This window comes from Chelon labrosus, assembly GCF_963514085.1.
Source record: "Chelon labrosus genome assembly, chromosome: 3".
NCBI classification, from domain to species: Eukaryota; Metazoa; Chordata; class Actinopteri; order Mugiliformes; family Mugilidae; genus Chelon; species Chelon labrosus.
The window spans coordinates 23,950,542-23,968,838 of NC_140339.1; the positions used below are offsets into that span (position 1 = coordinate 23,950,542).

Below are 18,297 nucleotides of genomic sequence, written 5' to 3' on the forward strand. Positions count from 1 at the left end.
AGAGAAAGTGTCACTTTCACCGAAGAGGCAGATATTTGTAGGTCTGGAAACAGCTGCTGGAAATCTCACATCTGAGCAGTTGTTCTCTCCTCAAGGTACATTAAAACAATCCTAGACCAGCTGCTTTTACTTCTCTGTTTGCTCCTTTTTTACAGCAAACACCACCAAGATGACCCAACATAATTATAGCCACCAAGACACAGATGACTACTCTGAAGCTTTATGGGGCAGTGGCAAAGAGAACTCAAACCTTGATTATATCAACCAAAGACATGTGGGAGCTTCCAATGTCACACCAGAAGGGGATGAGCAGACTCAGATTTTCTGAGGATGCTCAGACCTTTCGAGTGCCATCTACTGTGCTGTGGTCTGCTGGGGGAGCAGCATCGGTGCCAGAGACGCCATATGAACAAACTGAACAAAAGAGAGACGAAATAGAGTTTGAGTCAGTTTCAGGATCAGGAGGTCAATGAACAAACTGTTCTCTATCATGGACACTCCCACATCCCAACAACTGCACAGCACACTGTAAAGAGAGCTGAGCTCATTCTCAAACTCATTCAGCTTCGCCGTTGTAAAGAAAGGTTCAGGAAATCCGTTTCAAATAACCCTGTACAACAGCTCACCTCTGTGTGACAAATTCTGCACTGTTGCACCACTCGCCCAACATACTTTCTCGATTTATTCACACAACAAACTTATTATATTCATATGTAATTCTGACTGTGTATATAATGGTACATATCATATTTTGAATCTTATATTACAAACATTTAAAACCTGTTTTTAATTTTAACCTTTTTGATTTGTATATATTTTTGCATTCTGGTACTGTAACACAATTTTTCTCGGCAGATCAGTAAAGTATATCTATTTATCTCTCACTCACCACAAACCCACTATCCCCACGGCGAAGCATGGTGGTGGCAGCATCGTGCTATGGGGAAGCTTCTCAGCAGCTGGCCCTGGACAGCTTGTAAATAAAATGAATCCACCAAAATACAGGGAAATACTGAAAGACAATCTGACTGAATCTGCAAAATAACTACAGCTGTGGAGAAGGTTTACTCTACATAGCGTAGCATACAGCGAAATCTACACAGACACGGTTCTAAGACAACAAGGTGAATGCATGATTTGCAAAGAACTGGGCAGCACTGTAATTATACCTCACTATGAAGTAGTTCTCTGCAGATAAATCTCGTGTCAGACCCACCTCATCCCGATTTAACACATATAGGCACGACAAAAGCAGATCAGTGACATATAAAGCTCTGTAAAGCTGTTGTGCTGAGATATAACACTATTTATCAGCAATTTAACACCTTATGTTGCTACAGCAGAAGAGACACACAACAGAGATAAACACTGCAGCAACGAGAGAAATGAGACATGAGGTGAGGCCAAAGCTGTTTTTGTTGGTTTTATTTTCCAAATATATTTATATTCAGTTTGTGAGCTACAGGTCATTTTTAAATTGGGATTTAACAGCTACAGTTCATTTCGCCCTTTCAACTGTTATATACATGTTGCACATACGCTGTTGTTTTTAATGCACTTATAGGTGTAATCATAACAAAATTTGATATATCAGAAATGTTGATCTACAAATTCTTCTTCGGTAGACAACAATACATATATAACAGTACTTCCATTCAGAGATCAATAAACATCAATAAACACAAGTGAATTCTACGACACATTACAAATGAAGGCCTTGGTATTTCATTTTAAATATAAGAGAAAGAGGAGAATGTGCTTATTTTCAGCAATGTTCACATGTAAACATCTTAACACGTGCATTTGAAGCAAAGGATCATGTTTTTGAAGAGTGATTTAAGCAGGTGACAGGTTGGCAAAGATTGAGACAGTTCGGAAGTAAGACTCATCGACATTATTAACAAAGTGCTTCACTTTATAAAAGCGTAAGTATAAAATTGTGTTGCCAAGAGACAAGAACCAGCCCACAATATATCTTCCTTTATCACCGACCTGTAAACATGGCAGGCAGTGTAAACACAGGTTTTACCATTCAGAAATAAAAACTACCGCTGAAGAAGTACACTTACTTTCTTACAAAGGTAATATAATGAGTGATTACTCATTTTAAAGACAATAATCTGTACAGTTTGACAACCAACAAAACTATTTTTAAAGTTGTACTCTCAAAAACAGAGCACTGTGCTTCAATTTGACACCCTTGATGAGTAGAAGAAAATAAAATGATATCATTCACAGACAAAAACAGAATATTTAACAGACTGTACGCAAACTACATACGGCCAGTCTGTCTGATAAGGTTTATGGAAAGCGACTACCCAGGAGATATGAAGTGAATATACATTTATTTATTCTTCTGGTACATAAAAACTCATTGTTGAATGTGAATATGAGGAGCTATTGATCAAAAAGAGGATGAATGAAGTAAAGGTGCACCATTAACCTTTCTTTGACTTTAACAATTTTAACAGTAAATGCTTCATGAGTTCATAGAAGCTATATTTACATCTACAATATATCTATGAAACTTAAAAATCAAATGATGTTCAAATATGTTAATATGTACTATAATGCATAGTATTTCAGCACAATCTAACACTGCATGCAGTCACATGTGTGGACCTGTGGACTACACAGATACATACTACAGTATAATTAGTTTAGCCTGTTACTGGTCCTGACATTGGTACATAACTACCATAATGATTAAATGATTAGTTTAACTGTAGTCGCTCAAATTTGTATGTAACCTGCACATCTTCTGCTACGAATGCTTTTGAGGTGCGTCTGTTTGGACTTGAAGAATCAGTGTTTCTAATACACTGGAATGAAAAATGTAAAATACAGAAAATTTAAATAACTAAAGTTGTCCCATTTCATATTTTCAAAACCTCCAGACGACGTTTTTTCTCCATTTGTCATATTTAAAGGGATTTTAAGCAGTAGGGCAGTGCTGGAGTTTTCATCCATATGTTGACCTAAAATGAATAACTTCTCCTTAATGTTTGATTATTCCCGTAAAAGGCACAGGTTATAGCCCCGACATGTGGCTACGCTGTTAAGTGAAGAGGTAATGTGTTAACAAGAGCAGCAGCACACAGTGGCATGCAAAGGTTTGGGCACCCCTTGTAAAGATCTCATTTTACTGTGAATATCAGAAGATGAATTCGTGTCCCAAAAGTAAAAAAAAATAAATAAATAAAATAAAAATGATAAAAGACACAATATTTTTTTTTTGTACAATTTAAAATGGAAAAATAGTTAAAAGGTGTAAAATGCTAAAGTTTGGGGATCCCAAAGCATCTGATAACTTTTACCAAAGGCTTGGACCTTAATTAGCTTAGATTAGTAGAATCATTGGGCCAGGTGATGTACATTTCAAAGCTTTGTTAGGAGAAGACTATGAGCAGTTAACAGGTATGATGGAGGTCCAGGTCACTGACAGATAACTGCTTCTAGGATTACTAATTAGGCAAATCAAACTTTGACCACAGAAGTCCTCGAGGAATTTTCATTCATTCATTCATCTTCTGTAACCGCTTGTCCCGTGAAGGGTCGCAAGGGGGCTGGAGCCTATCCCAGCTGTCATTGGGCGAGAGGCGGGTACACCCTGGACAGGTCTCCAGTCCATCGCAGGGCTAACACAGAGAGACAGACAACCATTCACACTCACATGCACACCTACGGCCAATTTAGAACCAATCAATTAACCTAACCAGCATGTCTTTGGACAGTGGGAAGAAGCCGGAGTACCTGGAGAGAACCCACGCAGACACAGGGAGAACATGCAAACTGCTAGTGACCACACCACTGTGCCGCCCCCTTGAGGAATATTTAGTAGACAAATATGACCTTCATGGAAATGTCATCGCAACAAAACACCTTAACCTTACCTACTAGCAATAAAAGTTAATGTCAGATGTTTGCAATGGGCAAAGGCACATTTACAGTCATTTACAAGTTGAGATCATTTCCAACTGACCAATCAGGGCGTCCGAACTTTTGCCCTTTACCCGTTTTCTCACTTTGAAACTGTAAATACAATGGTTATTGCTCAAAATAAAAAAATAAAAAAATGAATGTCACTTTTAAAATGACGCCTTTTTGATATTAGGTTGATTTTTACATGCTTTGCTATTCACAATCACAGAATATGTTTACAAGGGGAGCCCAAACTTTTGCATGCCACTGTAACTGTAGTCTCAGAGAGTACCTGATGTGGTTTGCTCAGCATAAAGCGATTCAAACCAACTCAAGCTCGTGTTCTTTAGGTTTAGATGTTTTTGTATTTCACTGTGCAGCTCGCATTCAGATAAACTCCTATAATAAGATTTCACAGAATCGAGTTCTTTAAATATTGAAGCATTTTAGCAGTACAAATAAGAGCGAATACACCTTTGAGCGACTTACAATAAAGAATCAAACAATAAGAAAACCTGATTTGTAAACGTTAAAAACACGTGGAGTGATATGAAAATACCTGTCACGTCAGATTAAATGTCCTTTCTCCACATGTGCCCGAACAGAGGACCAATGTGTAGGTGGTGTGACTGTCCTTCATCTGTCACACAGCTGGCAGGTTAAGACCCGAGTCTGATGCACAGCTTGGTCTTTTCATCACATCATCCCTTTGCTTGGCTTTACTTTGACGGCAGTGAGGTCATTTCAGCTCATTAAAATGCACACACGCTCTAATCCACCCCGTCGAAGCCTTGTGCATTCTCGATAGAGATGTTAAGTTTCTCCCTCAGCTCCTCAAAGGACTCATAAGGAGGAAGGTCCAGTCGGTTGAAGCTTTAGGAGGTGAAAGTCAAGACACTCAAGGTTAAAATTACACTCATAAAAAAATGTCTATGTTAGGATTCAACATTGGATTTTGTGACATTTAGGCTTCTTCTGCGGGAGAACAAGAGCTATGACTGTTTCCAGCCACAAGAGGGCTTCCATTCACTGTGAGAGCTGTAGGATGTTATTTTGGAGTCCTTCTTCTTTAACAGCCACACAAAACCTCAAAAAGGGGGCCCTGGCATTACAGTATCATTATAATGTTTGTCTGCTCTAACTACAAACCTCACCGCTAAAGATAACCGACTAATCAGCAGCGAGCAGAGCAAGGAGCTGGAAGTCTGCGGTACAAGGTGCCTTTTAAATGTTTGCACATACTTTCAATAAAGTCTTTGCACAAACCTAACTGGGTTCCATATAAAAGGAAAGAAATTACAGTGCTCACCATGTGTGGGCTCTGGGAAGTTTATCACGTGTTCCCCACTGCTCGATGGTGAACAGCTGTGGCCCGTTTGACCCTGGAAGACGAAACCAACAACAAACAACATGATTCCAACTGGAATTAATTTAGAACAAACAAACAAGTTCGATCCAGCGGTAGGCTGAAGACAAGTGTAAAGAGGAAAACATCTTTGTGGATTAAATTTTAAACTAACTTGGACATACAGTAAAAAAACAAATGAAAATAATGATCTACTAAGTGGATGGAAGAGTGGATAATCCAAACTAAAATAGTGAATTACACAAAAAAACTAATCAAAAAAGTAGTAAGCATTACAAATCACGGTACGTTATCTCACCATAGAGTTCAGCAAATCCATTCATCGGGACCCTGGATGTTCCCGTCACAAACTGTAAGAGCCGGATTCTTTTTTCTGCATCCATCAGCAGCACCGTCTATAACAACACAATCACATCATATATAACTATATAACTAATACAAAGCTCTTCTTAAAATGAGGAAAACTGCACAGAGGTTGCAGTTTATATGGCTCCAGGTATTGAAAGTTATCTTACTTTCCAAAACCACTGGATGACCACGTGGTTGGAGCAGTAGCCGTTCTTGTACTTGGTGTTTGCTCTCCAGTCATTCACATCCACATCTCCAAGGCCACACATGAGCAGCTGTGGAAGAGAGTAAAGCGTGTAGAGAGATCATTCATCATACTTCTAGAGTCTGAATCTGCTCTGCACGTTGGATCAGTAGAAACCATCAATAGAAACCTCACCTCAAGCTCATTCTCATCAAAGATCTTGATCAGATCCTGTGGTATCAACTCAAAGAATCCCTAAAACACAGAATGACCCAGATTTTTATTACTGTTTTTGAACTGTACCGTGTTGACAAAATAAAATAAACATATCCAACGGTTACCTCCTTGAAGGCCGTCATCTGCTTCTGTATCCTGTTCACAAACCTCCACTGCATCACTAGGCTGTAAAATGCAAAACAGCAGATAAGCATCAAATCATAATTTAGCACCTCCAACATGATAAAAATGTGTTATATTTTAAGTGAGGAGCTGTGTTCCTTACTGGATGTACTCCTTCTTGTTCTCATTAGTCACGACAATCTCTGCGCCACCCAGCTTCAGTTCATGCTGGTGAGTCTGAAGAGGAAGAATGAGATACGGATTGTCAGTAAAACAGAAGGACACTTGTCACAACTTAAACACTGGAACAAAGGCACGATGTTGAGCCAACCTGTCCAAACAGCTCTTCGTCAATGGTGAACCTCAGATCCAAGTCCGTTGGGTCGTTCTCCAAAATCCACATCAATGAGTTGAAATATTCACTGTCCTAAAGAGAGAAATGACACATTTTACTATAGATCAATCGCAAAGTGAAGATCCAGATTCAGCTAATTAATTGTACTCACAACAGACTCCATGTCCTGGAGGGTGATGGGCTTCTGCAGCATCATCTTGTAGAAAGGCCGAATGAAGAAAGCTTTGAAGAACACAAAGATGTCAAGATTCACAAAAAATCCCTTGAAGCCTCACTGCTGCTGATGCTTTTAAAACAGGTGAATGTTTCATAAGCTGTATACGATTGGGTAGCACTCACCATCGAGGAGTTTTCCGTGGTACACTGCCATGCCTGCCACACGGCCAATGAACTTGAAGTAGGACAGGTGGTCCTCGTTACATAAACCTGAGTTAGGGTTAATCTGCAGCGTGTAGTTGTCCCTGAAAGACACATTATATCAAAGTGTCATTTTTAGGGACAATTATTTTTTTTAAATGGCTGTTCCAGTTTCAAGTCTCAATATGTAGACTTTGCAGAGCAGCATTGAAGACCTGGGTGCAGAAAGTCCCTCCTGAATATGAAAATAAAAACACTGGAACATTTACTTCCACATTTGAGATGACATTTGGGGTTACCAAGGCAACCAGAGCCAGCAAATTGGTTGCTGCACGTCACAATGTGGACATTGCTAAACACCTGGTGACAAACACAAACGTATAACTCACGTGGCAGAATACTCGAAGAGTCCATAGTAGGGGTTGAACATCTCCCTGGACATGAGGAAGAACCACTCTCTGGCCACGCCACCATAGTCCAGACCCTTTTCTCCCTCAAACTCCACCCACAGCCGTGCCTTCAGCAGGTCTGGCCTCTTCACTGAGAGGATGCGTCGGTATGAGTCCTCCATCACCGCATTTCGTCTCATCTTCATCTCGAAACGGTTAGGGATGTCGGCCTAGGTTAGAAAAAGTACATGACTTAACTGTCTTATGCAAGATCAGAGGAAACCATCTGTTCCAGCTGCTCCTTGAGGACACTCACTGGTTTCTTCAGCTTCTTCTTGAAGTAGTCGTACTTCTGCTTATAATCTCTAGAGTAAGGCACTGCCTGTGATCAACAAAAGACAGTGTTTAGTGACAAGAATCAATCTCAACCATATGACCTACGTAGTGGTCAATAATAAACCTTCAAGCTATAAAAGGAGAACTGTTTTATTCAATGTCAATATCATCTTACTGAAGCTGTCAAATAAAATCTATACTTACTGGTCCAGTTATAGCCGAGTTCTGCAGCCTGGGATCATCCCATTGTGTGGTCCTGGTGTCTATGAAATAAAAAATACCATTCATTAAAAAGGAAATTAATCACTGCATTAGTCTGAAATTTGGTTTAAATGAATCAATGTCATACGCACTGTGATCTATGTAGAATATCCTCCCATCAGAGTGGACTCTTTCCTCCCAACCAGGCTAGGATTGAAGTCAATTTCTCATTATTACTTTCATTATTATCATTTCTTATAGTATTTATGCTATATTTAAAAAGTCAAACTATACCAGATGCAGTTCTACTAGCTCTGATTATCTGTTACCATCTGTTTCCTGACATTTAATGCCCAAAGTTGGCCTTCAAATTGATTTTTACTGATTTTCTGTAACTGATTAACTTACTGGCAGAGGGCCGAGGTCATTAGGGTCGAGTGAGGGTCTCTTCCTCATTTGTACAGGAATTTTTAGCCGGGGATCTTCCTGTGTGGAGGAAGAAAAACAGGGTGTGTCAAAGAGGAAATGCTTACTGAGTGATGGTGGTTAACTACTTTAACTACTGACTGTAAATTGTGCAAGTTGATACCACGAGGGATAAGAAGAAAACTTAACCTAGAAATTGAAACATTTTCTTGTGTTTTTGCAGAAAACTTGGAAATGTTTGTATCACAGTTTTTTCCAGTTGTTAACACACTAAAATGACATGGATAGCACAAATATTTAAACTGACACACAGGGAGCAAAACCTCATCTCAAATCTCCAAAACTTTAAACACATTTTCTGCTTTACACACATTTTGCAATTCTAAATGACACTTTCTAAGTGAACTGAAGCATAAGACACAACAATCTGACATAAAGTCACATGTTTGCGATTTCAAAACACTGCCATTTAAAATGATGCACTACATGAGCTCATTGGCCAAATAGGTGTTATGTAATTGTTAACACTTCAATCAGGAAGTAAGCAACAACAATGGAAGACATTGCTGAGAGAGGAAGAGGAAGAGGGAGGGTGAGAATGTGACGTGGACGAGGCGTTGTGGTCAGACCCAGCTGTCCGGCACGATGCTGTCTAATTATTTTGCTTTCCTCTTTATTTATTTATTTATTTATTTATTTATGTATTTTTATCTGCACATTTTTTCTGCACATTGTATTTTTCAGCTTACTGTGTTGTGAGCATATTTTAGTTCACTCCAATGTAAATATATCTGCTGTGCATGTGTTGCACTGACTTTAGTGAAAAATAATAAAAAATAAAATATTTCAATAGCCCGTGTGTATCTGTAAATATTTCTGTGCATGTGAACAATCTGAAGAATTCTCTACAGTTTGAACTATGTTAGTATTATGGCAAAGCATGCTAAAGATGAGAGTGCTTTTCATTATGCCCAACAGTGTGTAGTTGGTTAGACAAAAATGTGTCAAGACAAAAAAAGTGTGTGCCATCTGGTGCAAAAGTTTGATTTTGGTTGAAGTGCTTCATTTTGCGGGATATATGAGGTATTTTGCAGTTTGGGTGAGTGGTTTGGTGAATTGTGTTAGCATTTTGATAAAACCAGTGTAGTTTGCAAAATTGTGTTTAAGCAATTGGAAAAAACTGTAAGATTATTAAAATCAGCCTCTAGTGACCAATAGGGAAACTGCATCTCCAGAGTGTGGTTACTTGGACGTAAAGTACACTCGAAATCCTTGTCTTTTACTTTCTCACCCAGGTAGTTGTCTTTGTGTTGTGGTCGATGAAAAATGGTCTTCCATTAGGAGCACTGCGAACCTCCCAACCAGCTGGCAAGCAGCCAGATTCAAATGTGGTGTCGGGGCTTGGAGTGTGCCGAGGAGACTCCTCAGGCGTTGCAGGTGGTTGTGGTGGTGTGGGGCTTCGGGATAAACCTGGAGCACTGTGTCCTCCTGCTGCAGCTCCTGCTCCTGCTCCTGCTCCTGCTGCTCCTGCTCCTGCTGCTCCTGCTGCTCCTGCTGCTCCTGCTGCTGCTGCTGCTGTATCTGAAGTTCTCTGTCCAACAAAAACACACCAATATGGATGAAGAGCATGTCTATAAAAGAGATACTGGATGGGAAAATTAAAAGTGCAGTGCCATTTTATGTTAATTAGAGTATACATCAGTATCTATAAGAAAACCCAAAGTGTACCTGAATTAGTGGTCGTGTCCATGTAGTGGTTCGAGTGTTGTGATTGACAAAGTAGCGTCTTCCTTTACTGTCCCGCTTCTCCTCCCAGCCTGGAGGTAACCCGGCTGAGGTCGGAAGCAGCTATTGAATTACATAAAAATTGAATACAGTGATCAATAGTGAAAAATTTAATTCAAGCTTAACAGTCCAGTTAAACAATATCCAACAGATTTGTAACACCAGACTGAAACTATTACCTAACATCCACACCATAGAAGTCGTGACACTTAAATAACAAACCTGTAAAAACCAAGAAGGAGTAATTTGTACCGAGAGTGAAAAGCCTCACCACAGGGTTAACAGGATGTTCCTCTCCAGTTGGAGTCCGGACACTTCCTCTGAGACTGGAATGGGTTGAATTACTAGCATGATCCTGCAGCAGACGGGAAGGATGACAACAGTGATCTCTTGGCCGTTAATGTGTACATATTTTCCATCTCTCTTTCAGCACTTTCAGCAACGGGAACCTTGCAAAAAATGAGACTTACCATCTGGGAGGTGCGCTGCTCGCCAGATGTGGCCCCTGAAATGTGAAGGTTTCTCAGCTCGTCAGAGAATGGCTGGAACTCTGGAGGCGCGTTGGTTAATGATGATGCGAGCTGGTTATTACTGTGATACAGGGTGGATTCGTCCTCTGTGATGATCTCCCAGCTCTACAAGATGAGGGTGAAGACACTTCGAGGTTAGATTCAAGCAGCAAACATATATTTCAAATGGTCCAACATAGTAGACTTCAGAGGCAGAACAATACTGGACATGTTTGTATCAACGTACGGTGTAAGCCACGGTGAATTCTCTTTTATTGCAAACCTACAAGTTAACTGAATGTTAGAGCCAATGCTCCTACAGGCTGAGTCAGGACTGTTAAAACAATCACTGCACTGAGCTGTGTCCATATTTGCATAGACTTCTCCCGTCCCACTTTTAAAAACAGTGTTGTGGACAATGTTACAGTACTGAGCCTGCATCAACTGATTGTTTAGACCCCTCTGTACTGTGGAAGCAAACTACAAAGAACACCAGCATGTGTTCACCTATCATCGTGATGTGACAAACTCATTGGTAAAGAGTTACCTTTTTACACAAGCATTTGGCATTTTTCTGGCTACTTAATGAAGTTCAATATTAATTTTCTCCTCCTCCCTCACTTTGTTTAGGGCATCACTAACTCCCAAAGCAACTATCTGGTAACTTACTGCTCTTTGGTGCTGAGCAAGTACTTTAAAATTTAATTTTAAAGGTTTTTCACTGTAAACTGTGGCAGCTGGAATAAGATGAGAATGGCAACATGAAAGCAATGATAGAGAACTAAAATTATAAACTTGACATCACCTCAGGAGAGTCTCGTGTGGTGTTCTCATCGTGGTCTGAGATTTGTCTGCGTGTATTGAAAGCTTGCTCCGCGTCCATATTATTGTTCTGTCTTCGAATTTGCACATCCCCGTCTCTGTTTAGGGGAGACGCAGACACACATGGACTCTCACTCATCAGAAATGCACCAACAGGGAAAATTATGTGACTCAGCTGGAGGAGATGGGAGCTGTCCTACTGTATTGTGGGTCGTTGCCACTGCGTGGTTCTGGTTTCGTGATTGACATAGTAGATTCTTCCCAGGTTGTCCTGCCGCTCCTCCCAGCCAGAGGGCAGAGGGGGAAGCAGCTGACTTTGTCTGGGACCAGACATGTCCTGAGCCTCCAGATGCTCCCAACCAGGCTGCAGATAATAAAGATTTAGAAAATTAAAGGAAAGGCAGCCTGGATATCGGCAATCTCATCACTACAAATGTTCAGTAGTACACATCAAAAAATAAATTCACTGGAAAAAACAAGGACTACAACTTTGAGTTTAGGTAAATCATTCTGAAGGAATTATTTGCATATTTAAAAAAAGGGCACAGTGGAACACATGTACATGGAGTGAAATTGAGAGAAACAAATGCGTACAACGATTTGTGTGTGAATTTGGGGGGGTCACAAATGCGTACCGAGCAATCTGAACTTGTGTGATTGGAAGTCTTTTGAAAACAAAAAGGATGAGCTTTATGAAGTTGAACAATCAGATTTGTGAATTTGCAATACAATCACACAAGTTCAGATTGCTCGGTACCCATTTGTGACACCCCCCAAATTCACACACAAATCATTGTACGCATTTGTGAATCTTATGTTACACGTGGGGATCATCGAACACGCATTTGTAACCATTTTGAGACTAATTTCACTCCATACATGTAGGACGATAAATTAGACTTTGTGTTGATCCTACATAAGACAAACCACACACTAAATAACAGCTATAACCTTCGACTGCTGAAATTGGTGTCTATGGTGTAAACAAAGCCAAGGTTATACTTGACTTTTCAATGTGACCCTGATCCTCAAAATAACCCAAGAACATAGACTGATATATTTGCAATTACATTTTTCTGATTTGAGTTTAATTTTTGGCCTGTTATTGACCAGCTGGTCCTAAACTGTTTTTGTGTGTGTGTCTGTGTCAGGCTGCATCCTGCTGGGGATGGCTGCTGCCATCAAGGAGTGTCATTGCTATGGGGTGGCGGTGCCTGGTCTCGTCTAGGTGCGTGGTACATGTCTAAGTAACACCCACATGAATGCCAGGTCCAAAGGTTTCTCAGCAGAACATTGTATTGTCACAAGATGGTCAATGTTATTTACTTCTCCTGTCAGTGGTTTTAATGTTATGGCTGATCATTGTAACCTCAGTTTATGGGGTGCCGGTCAACCAGGTGCAATTTTTTCTTTCTCTCTTAAGATCAAGTTCACGTATGTATTTATACATTTGGTGTGACATGCTTTTTTAGTAGAAATTTATGGAGTTATTCAAGGTCATGTTTTTTTAATCTATTGAAAATAAAGCACTGAAACTGATTCCAAAAAAACGACTGATCACTTTGCGGATAGCCTGCCCTTTTATTCAATTAGATGGAACTAAAATCAATAAACTATGTCACCGGGGCTCTAAGACGTTAATTGAAGACCCTCAAGCCAGCACACAAAGTCAGATTACAAACACATGATGAAGAAGATGAACTGTGATATTGAGTATTAACTTACATCCATGTCCTCAGTCTGATCTGTTGAATCCCCTTCTGAATCTTTTGGCAGGTAGGTCATTTTGAGACGCAGGTGACCTTTGACTCTGGACTTGTGGCTGTGTGGGGACGCCAAATATTAAATGTTAAACAAAATATTGTCAAGATTGTCTAAAAATAAATCACTCGCAACTTTTCTTGCAAGTTGATGTACCAATATATGAGGGAAAAATGGAATGTAGAACAGGGAAAGACTGAATAAACATAAACTCATGCCAACCTTCGTGGGTGAAGCAGAAAATCCTTGAATGTGTATGGCCTTTCTGTGTTAGGATTTTCTGTCTGAGAAAACAAAACAATAAAAAGGAAATCTTTAATTCCCCACACTTTAAGAACTGCATGGATAAAACTACTGCACGGCACTGTATCATAACACGGTGTATTTTAAGACACCATCATGCGAAATGACGGCAACCGTGTGCAGTCAGAGCTAAATTGTGGGTGTTGTATTTATAATAAAACAAAGGCAGGAAGCTAACATAAACATGACGGACTGTGTTTCCAAAACCATACAAAACGATGTGGAACAGACTATAGAATAAGGGCGAGTGTGTTTGTATACATGGTGACATGGGTGAGATTGAGGTCGAGAGCTTGCAAAGAGTAAAAACAAATTACATTCCCTGCATGCGAACTCAAACAAGTCACAGAGTGCACGGTACGTGGATGTGTTGCAAACAAGGACTCACCGGAATCTGGTTTAAGGGAACATCCACCTGTCCCAGGAAGTCATCACGTGTCTGAAGAGAGAGAGAGAGAGAGAGAGGGAGCGAGAGAGAGATCTCAGTTACAACAATATTATCTCCTCTTACATGCACACACACACCCACGACTGGCCTCGACATGTTCTGTTCCTTATCTGTCTTTGGGGTATACAGAACAACTGTCATATCCCAAGAGAAGCAGCGTTTTATTCCCAGTGACTTTAAGGTGGTGGATCTGAACGTACACTCACTTGCCTGTTCATTAGGAACACCTGTGAAAAGTAATGCATTCTATTACAACAGTCCTGCACTAAATCTTAACTACATGACAGGTTATGATATTCAGCATTTGTATAAAATAACTGACAGTACTAATTCAACTGTGTTTTCATTTTCGAGGTTGTGGTTTGTACTATTGAATTATACTGATCTCGTAAACGGTCTTAATGTTGACGCAACACCTTTCTTATAGTGTTTTAACATCAACTGAACATTATAACAGTCATGAAGGGCATTTAGAGACTGTTACATAAGAATGGATTTATTTTCACTGATGAACCTAATAAACTTGCAAGTGCTTGTAAATCTCTGTCATATAAAGACAAGGTTTTGCTGTCACTATCTTTAACAAACCACCCCTGATAATTTGATTAAACCTCTCTCTCCTCCAGCACAAACACTGCTTGCTTTCCAACTTCACACAATAATTTCAGTCATTTGACTCGATCCGTTTCCTGTGTATATTTAGAGTGAAGCGCTGATAGGAATGTGTTTATCAGCCCACAATGAATGGCTGCTTTGTGCTACTGCTGGCGGGACTGGGATGAAAATAATGTAGCTTTGCCAGATAAACTGCCTTAAAAGCAGAAGGCTGAAGGCAGACACGCTTCACAGCAGGAGTCAGCTTTGTGCCCAAATTAACACCCACGGCAGGTCAAACTGTCTAGCAGAAGTACAGAGTGTTTACATGAACAAATATAGATGGAGGCCTCCTTCGTCCTGCCCTTGCACTTCTAATAATGCAGCCAAGGAAAGTACATAAAGTCTACATGTACATCAGCACTGACAACAGTGGACAATCACTTCCCATGCAATATACAGTAGTTATCTCATCTACATAAAATAAAACAAACAAAAAAAAAAAAAAATCAATGACAATATTTGGATCCTTCTGAAGCCATAACTTGCATGTGTTCATTGGGGGACCAGTTAACAGTCCTTTGCTTTAATTGCAGTTATTTACACTGGTTTGTTTTTGAGGATGGCACCTTCTAGTTCCAATAAGGAACTTTTCACTTTGCCAAGTGTTTCTTTTATAATCTGGTCTTCTAAAACAGTGGCTAACCCTGACCCCTAACAAGAGTGTGAGTGCTTGTATAGCGGGGGAAATATCTGCAGTTTGCAGAGATAAATGTAAACGTTAGATCAACTAATGTGTAAAAACCTCAAAATGGAATTTTAGATGATGAAATCTAGGTAGCAAAACAGGAGACTAGAAAGTAATACATTAATGGTTGAAATAGGTAAAAGTAAAGATCAGTGGGATGAAAGCCATGGATGAAGCAGATGGCTAAAACTAATAAATAGCTAGCAGCAATTAACAGGTAAGCGGTTAAAATATGTAAATAAATATTGGTCAATGAAGATGGCTGGACTGACTGTCATTCAAAAAGTAGGGGAAAGGGATTGTAGTAACAATAGTAGATAGATAGGGAAACACAGCTAGACAATATAAAATATAACGGATGAATGACAGATGGTAGTGGTAATGACACAAATGGTAGCATGAATGCTAAGTTTTACCATTCTGACCAAAACACTGCCAACAGTACAAACATTCTGGTGGCACGGTGGTGCAGTGGTTGAACAAGAAAGTTCCAACCTGTTAGGTCAGGTTTTAAGAGTTAATTTAAATTGATGATTTTATGCATGTGAGTGTGAATGGATGTTTGACACTTTGTGTTAGCCTTGCGATAGACTAGCAACCCAATGCCAGCTGGTATAGGCTGCAGTCCTCTGTAAACCTCACCAGGATGAGCATTAATAGATAATGGAAGGGTGGAATATCAAAAGTAGGCCCTTAATTCATGTGAGTTTCATGTGGCCAAAGATATTTCTATCTTGCCTTTTAGAACAGAAGTGAAAGGTCTTCAAGAAACCCTGCATGTAGTTTCTCTTGTTTCAGCTATTTTTTTTGGATAAACCATGGCCTGGAAGACTGAGAGCCTTCATAGACAAAAAAAGCTGAAATGCCGATGTTCATCAAAGAAAAAAATACTCTGTGTGATCAATACCAGTTGTAATCATTTACACTCCACAGTGTACAGAGAGTACTAAGAGAGTCCGAATTTGAATATCTGTTGGAGCTGTTTACATACAAGCCAGTGACTGGAGATTCACCAGACTATATTAGTGTATACAGTATACACAGTGGTTGTGGTTGCATAGAACATTATATTTAATCAGGCTTAAAATTAACCCAGAACATGTCTGACTTTGTTGCTCTCACAAATAATAGGAACACTATTACTCAGCATACTCAACAGGTGTTTAAAAGTCTCATCAGATGTTCAGAAGCATAGCCTAACTGAACAACTGATCCCTCTGACAAATAATAACTCTATATTCCAAAAACGGTGATGCATAAACAATTGCGAGCTAACACTGATGGCTGTCCTGCTAGTTTGGGAAGTTGAGTAGGTCACGTCTATATCTGTACCACACAGACTATGAAGTGAAACTCTCTCCTTCCTTGGGTGAGCTGAGGCTAAGCTTTACAAAGAGAAAGTGATGCTTTGAACTCATGAAAAGATAAATGTCCGTTCAGAGCATCCCTGACGGTTCGTGTGACACTAAATGCAGCTCAGTTTAGCATGTGGCATTAAGCAGTGCTGACCACGTTCTGGTTGTGGCAAACAGCTAAAGACACATGTTTGGGCATCTGTGGAGCAAGCTCAGTGATATCCATCTTAGCTCTGAAACGACAAACTACTTTTGACAGGTGGACAGCAGCTTGTGAAAAATAAACTTCTGAAGTACTGCCCGGCTGATGTTATTGGAGCAGGCAAACTGAGTTATTGACCCATCGTGAACTGGAGCTGTCACAAGTGGGGGGACAGTGCTTCACCGACATGACAAAGTTCATTCAGACCTGTAAAATGGCTTGGAGCTCTTCTTTTACACATGTGAAAGCATTTGTTGTTACTGCAAAAGACAGCCAATGCATGGCCTGCACTATTCATTTATTATGATAATAGAGAATGTACAAACAAAGTGAATTAATTTTATTCAATTTGTCCCTGACTGCTGGTGGCAATCCGGTCTTTACAAATTTTAAAGTTAAGAAATCATTCTTGGTGTTTAGCATGTGGAGACAGGCCAGTTTAATCTTTCATAACACGGGAGTGATCTCTCTAAAGCATGTAGGAATTTAAAGGAAACCTCAAACACCAACAGCTGCTCAGAACATGAAACTGAATTTATTGGTGCATTAATACTACCCCATACTACTTAACTACTTAAAATCTTCCTTAATTGTTACATAAATATAGGGATCTGACTTGAACTTGAAAATACAGTGGAAAAAACATCTGAGTCATGATTCACCTTCCTTGTGTAAGGTGTTGGGTCATGCCTGGTTGTTGATTAACTTGTGATGAGGTATATATGGTTAAGAGGGCACTGCAGATAAGGACAGCAGGGATGAAAGTTTGATTTTGTTTTGTAGCAGTATCTGAAAAGAAATCTTGTCAGATACTGCTACAAAAAGTTACAAAAAGTTGCAAAAGTTGTTACACAGCAAATAGTAAAAATTTATGGGTGTTTATGTTTTGGGGTGAATACTGTAAAGTAAGCCTTGCCGTTGGATTGACTGTATTCATGATGGGATCCTTTTTCACTCCGTTATTTAGCCATACTGAGTCAATAAAATCTGTACCTGTTTTCAAAATGTATCTATTCCTTCCTAAATATTACGCACTATTCCTGATATACACCAGCCAACTCACCTGAATTATAACGACGACTGTCACTGACATTGTTTCATGCCAGGGTGCTCCGGTTTACTCTTGAAACAGTAACTTTATGAGTACCCTGTACAGCCACTAAGCTTTCTACAATTATACTTTGAATGCTTCTCTATCCATTCGTTTTATCCATTAACAATCTCACATGTATCATACATCACCTAGTATCATATACTTTTGTTTGCAACATGTACATGTGCCGCATGTAAGCTTTATCCAGAGGATAAAGGAGGATAAAGGAGGATTGATCTGTTTGCTTCAGTTGTTCTCTTCTCTCCTCTCTTTCTTTCTCTCTACCAGACTGGCCTTAGGCAGAGCTGCCAAATATATCCTCATGTTCAAAGGGATCTTTTCCTTGCCACTGTTGCCTCAGTGCTTGGTCTGGGGGTTTCAGAACATCTTGGGACAATTTGGATTGTTAGTGAAGCTATATAAATAAAATTGAACTGAATGCTTTATTACATTTA

At 39.7% G+C, this 18,297-nt stretch overlaps 1 protein-coding gene across 1 annotated transcript in view; it reads right to left on the reverse strand.

The window, feature by feature from the left end:
• Window positions 1-876: 876 nt before the first annotated feature.
• nedd4a (NEDD4 E3 ubiquitin protein ligase a) overlaps window positions 877-18,297 on the reverse strand; it is a 29,071-nt gene continuing 11,650 nt past the window's right edge. Inside the window, exons 6-29 of the mRNA XM_084541557.1 lie at window positions 13,791-13,841; window positions 13,322-13,383; window positions 13,064-13,160; window positions 11,539-11,702; window positions 11,322-11,436; window positions 10,478-10,642; window positions 10,279-10,362; window positions 9,951-10,070; window positions 9,514-9,813; window positions 8,205-8,282; window positions 7,949-8,003; window positions 7,800-7,858; window positions 7,576-7,641; window positions 7,260-7,489; window positions 6,853-6,974; window positions 6,665-6,735; window positions 6,490-6,585; window positions 6,322-6,395; window positions 6,161-6,221; window positions 6,015-6,074; window positions 5,803-5,910; window positions 5,586-5,682; window positions 5,231-5,303; window positions 877-4,794 (exon numbers count right to left, since the gene is read on the reverse strand). Coding sequence (XP_084397683.1) covers window positions 4,692-4,794; window positions 5,231-5,303; window positions 5,586-5,682; window positions 5,803-5,910; window positions 6,015-6,074; window positions 6,161-6,221; window positions 6,322-6,395; window positions 6,490-6,585; window positions 6,665-6,735; window positions 6,853-6,974; window positions 7,260-7,489; window positions 7,576-7,641; window positions 7,800-7,858; window positions 7,949-8,003; window positions 8,205-8,282; window positions 9,514-9,813; window positions 9,951-10,070; window positions 10,279-10,362; window positions 10,478-10,642; window positions 11,322-11,436; window positions 11,539-11,702; window positions 13,064-13,160; window positions 13,322-13,383; window positions 13,791-13,841 — 2,511 coding nt within the window. The 3' untranslated portion in view covers window positions 877-4,691. The remainder of the gene's footprint in view (window positions 4,795-5,230; window positions 5,304-5,585; window positions 5,683-5,802; window positions 5,911-6,014; window positions 6,075-6,160; window positions 6,222-6,321; window positions 6,396-6,489; window positions 6,586-6,664; window positions 6,736-6,852; window positions 6,975-7,259; window positions 7,490-7,575; window positions 7,642-7,799; window positions 7,859-7,948; window positions 8,004-8,204; window positions 8,283-9,513; window positions 9,814-9,950; window positions 10,071-10,278; window positions 10,363-10,477; window positions 10,643-11,321; window positions 11,437-11,538; window positions 11,703-13,063; window positions 13,161-13,321; window positions 13,384-13,790; window positions 13,842-18,297) is intronic.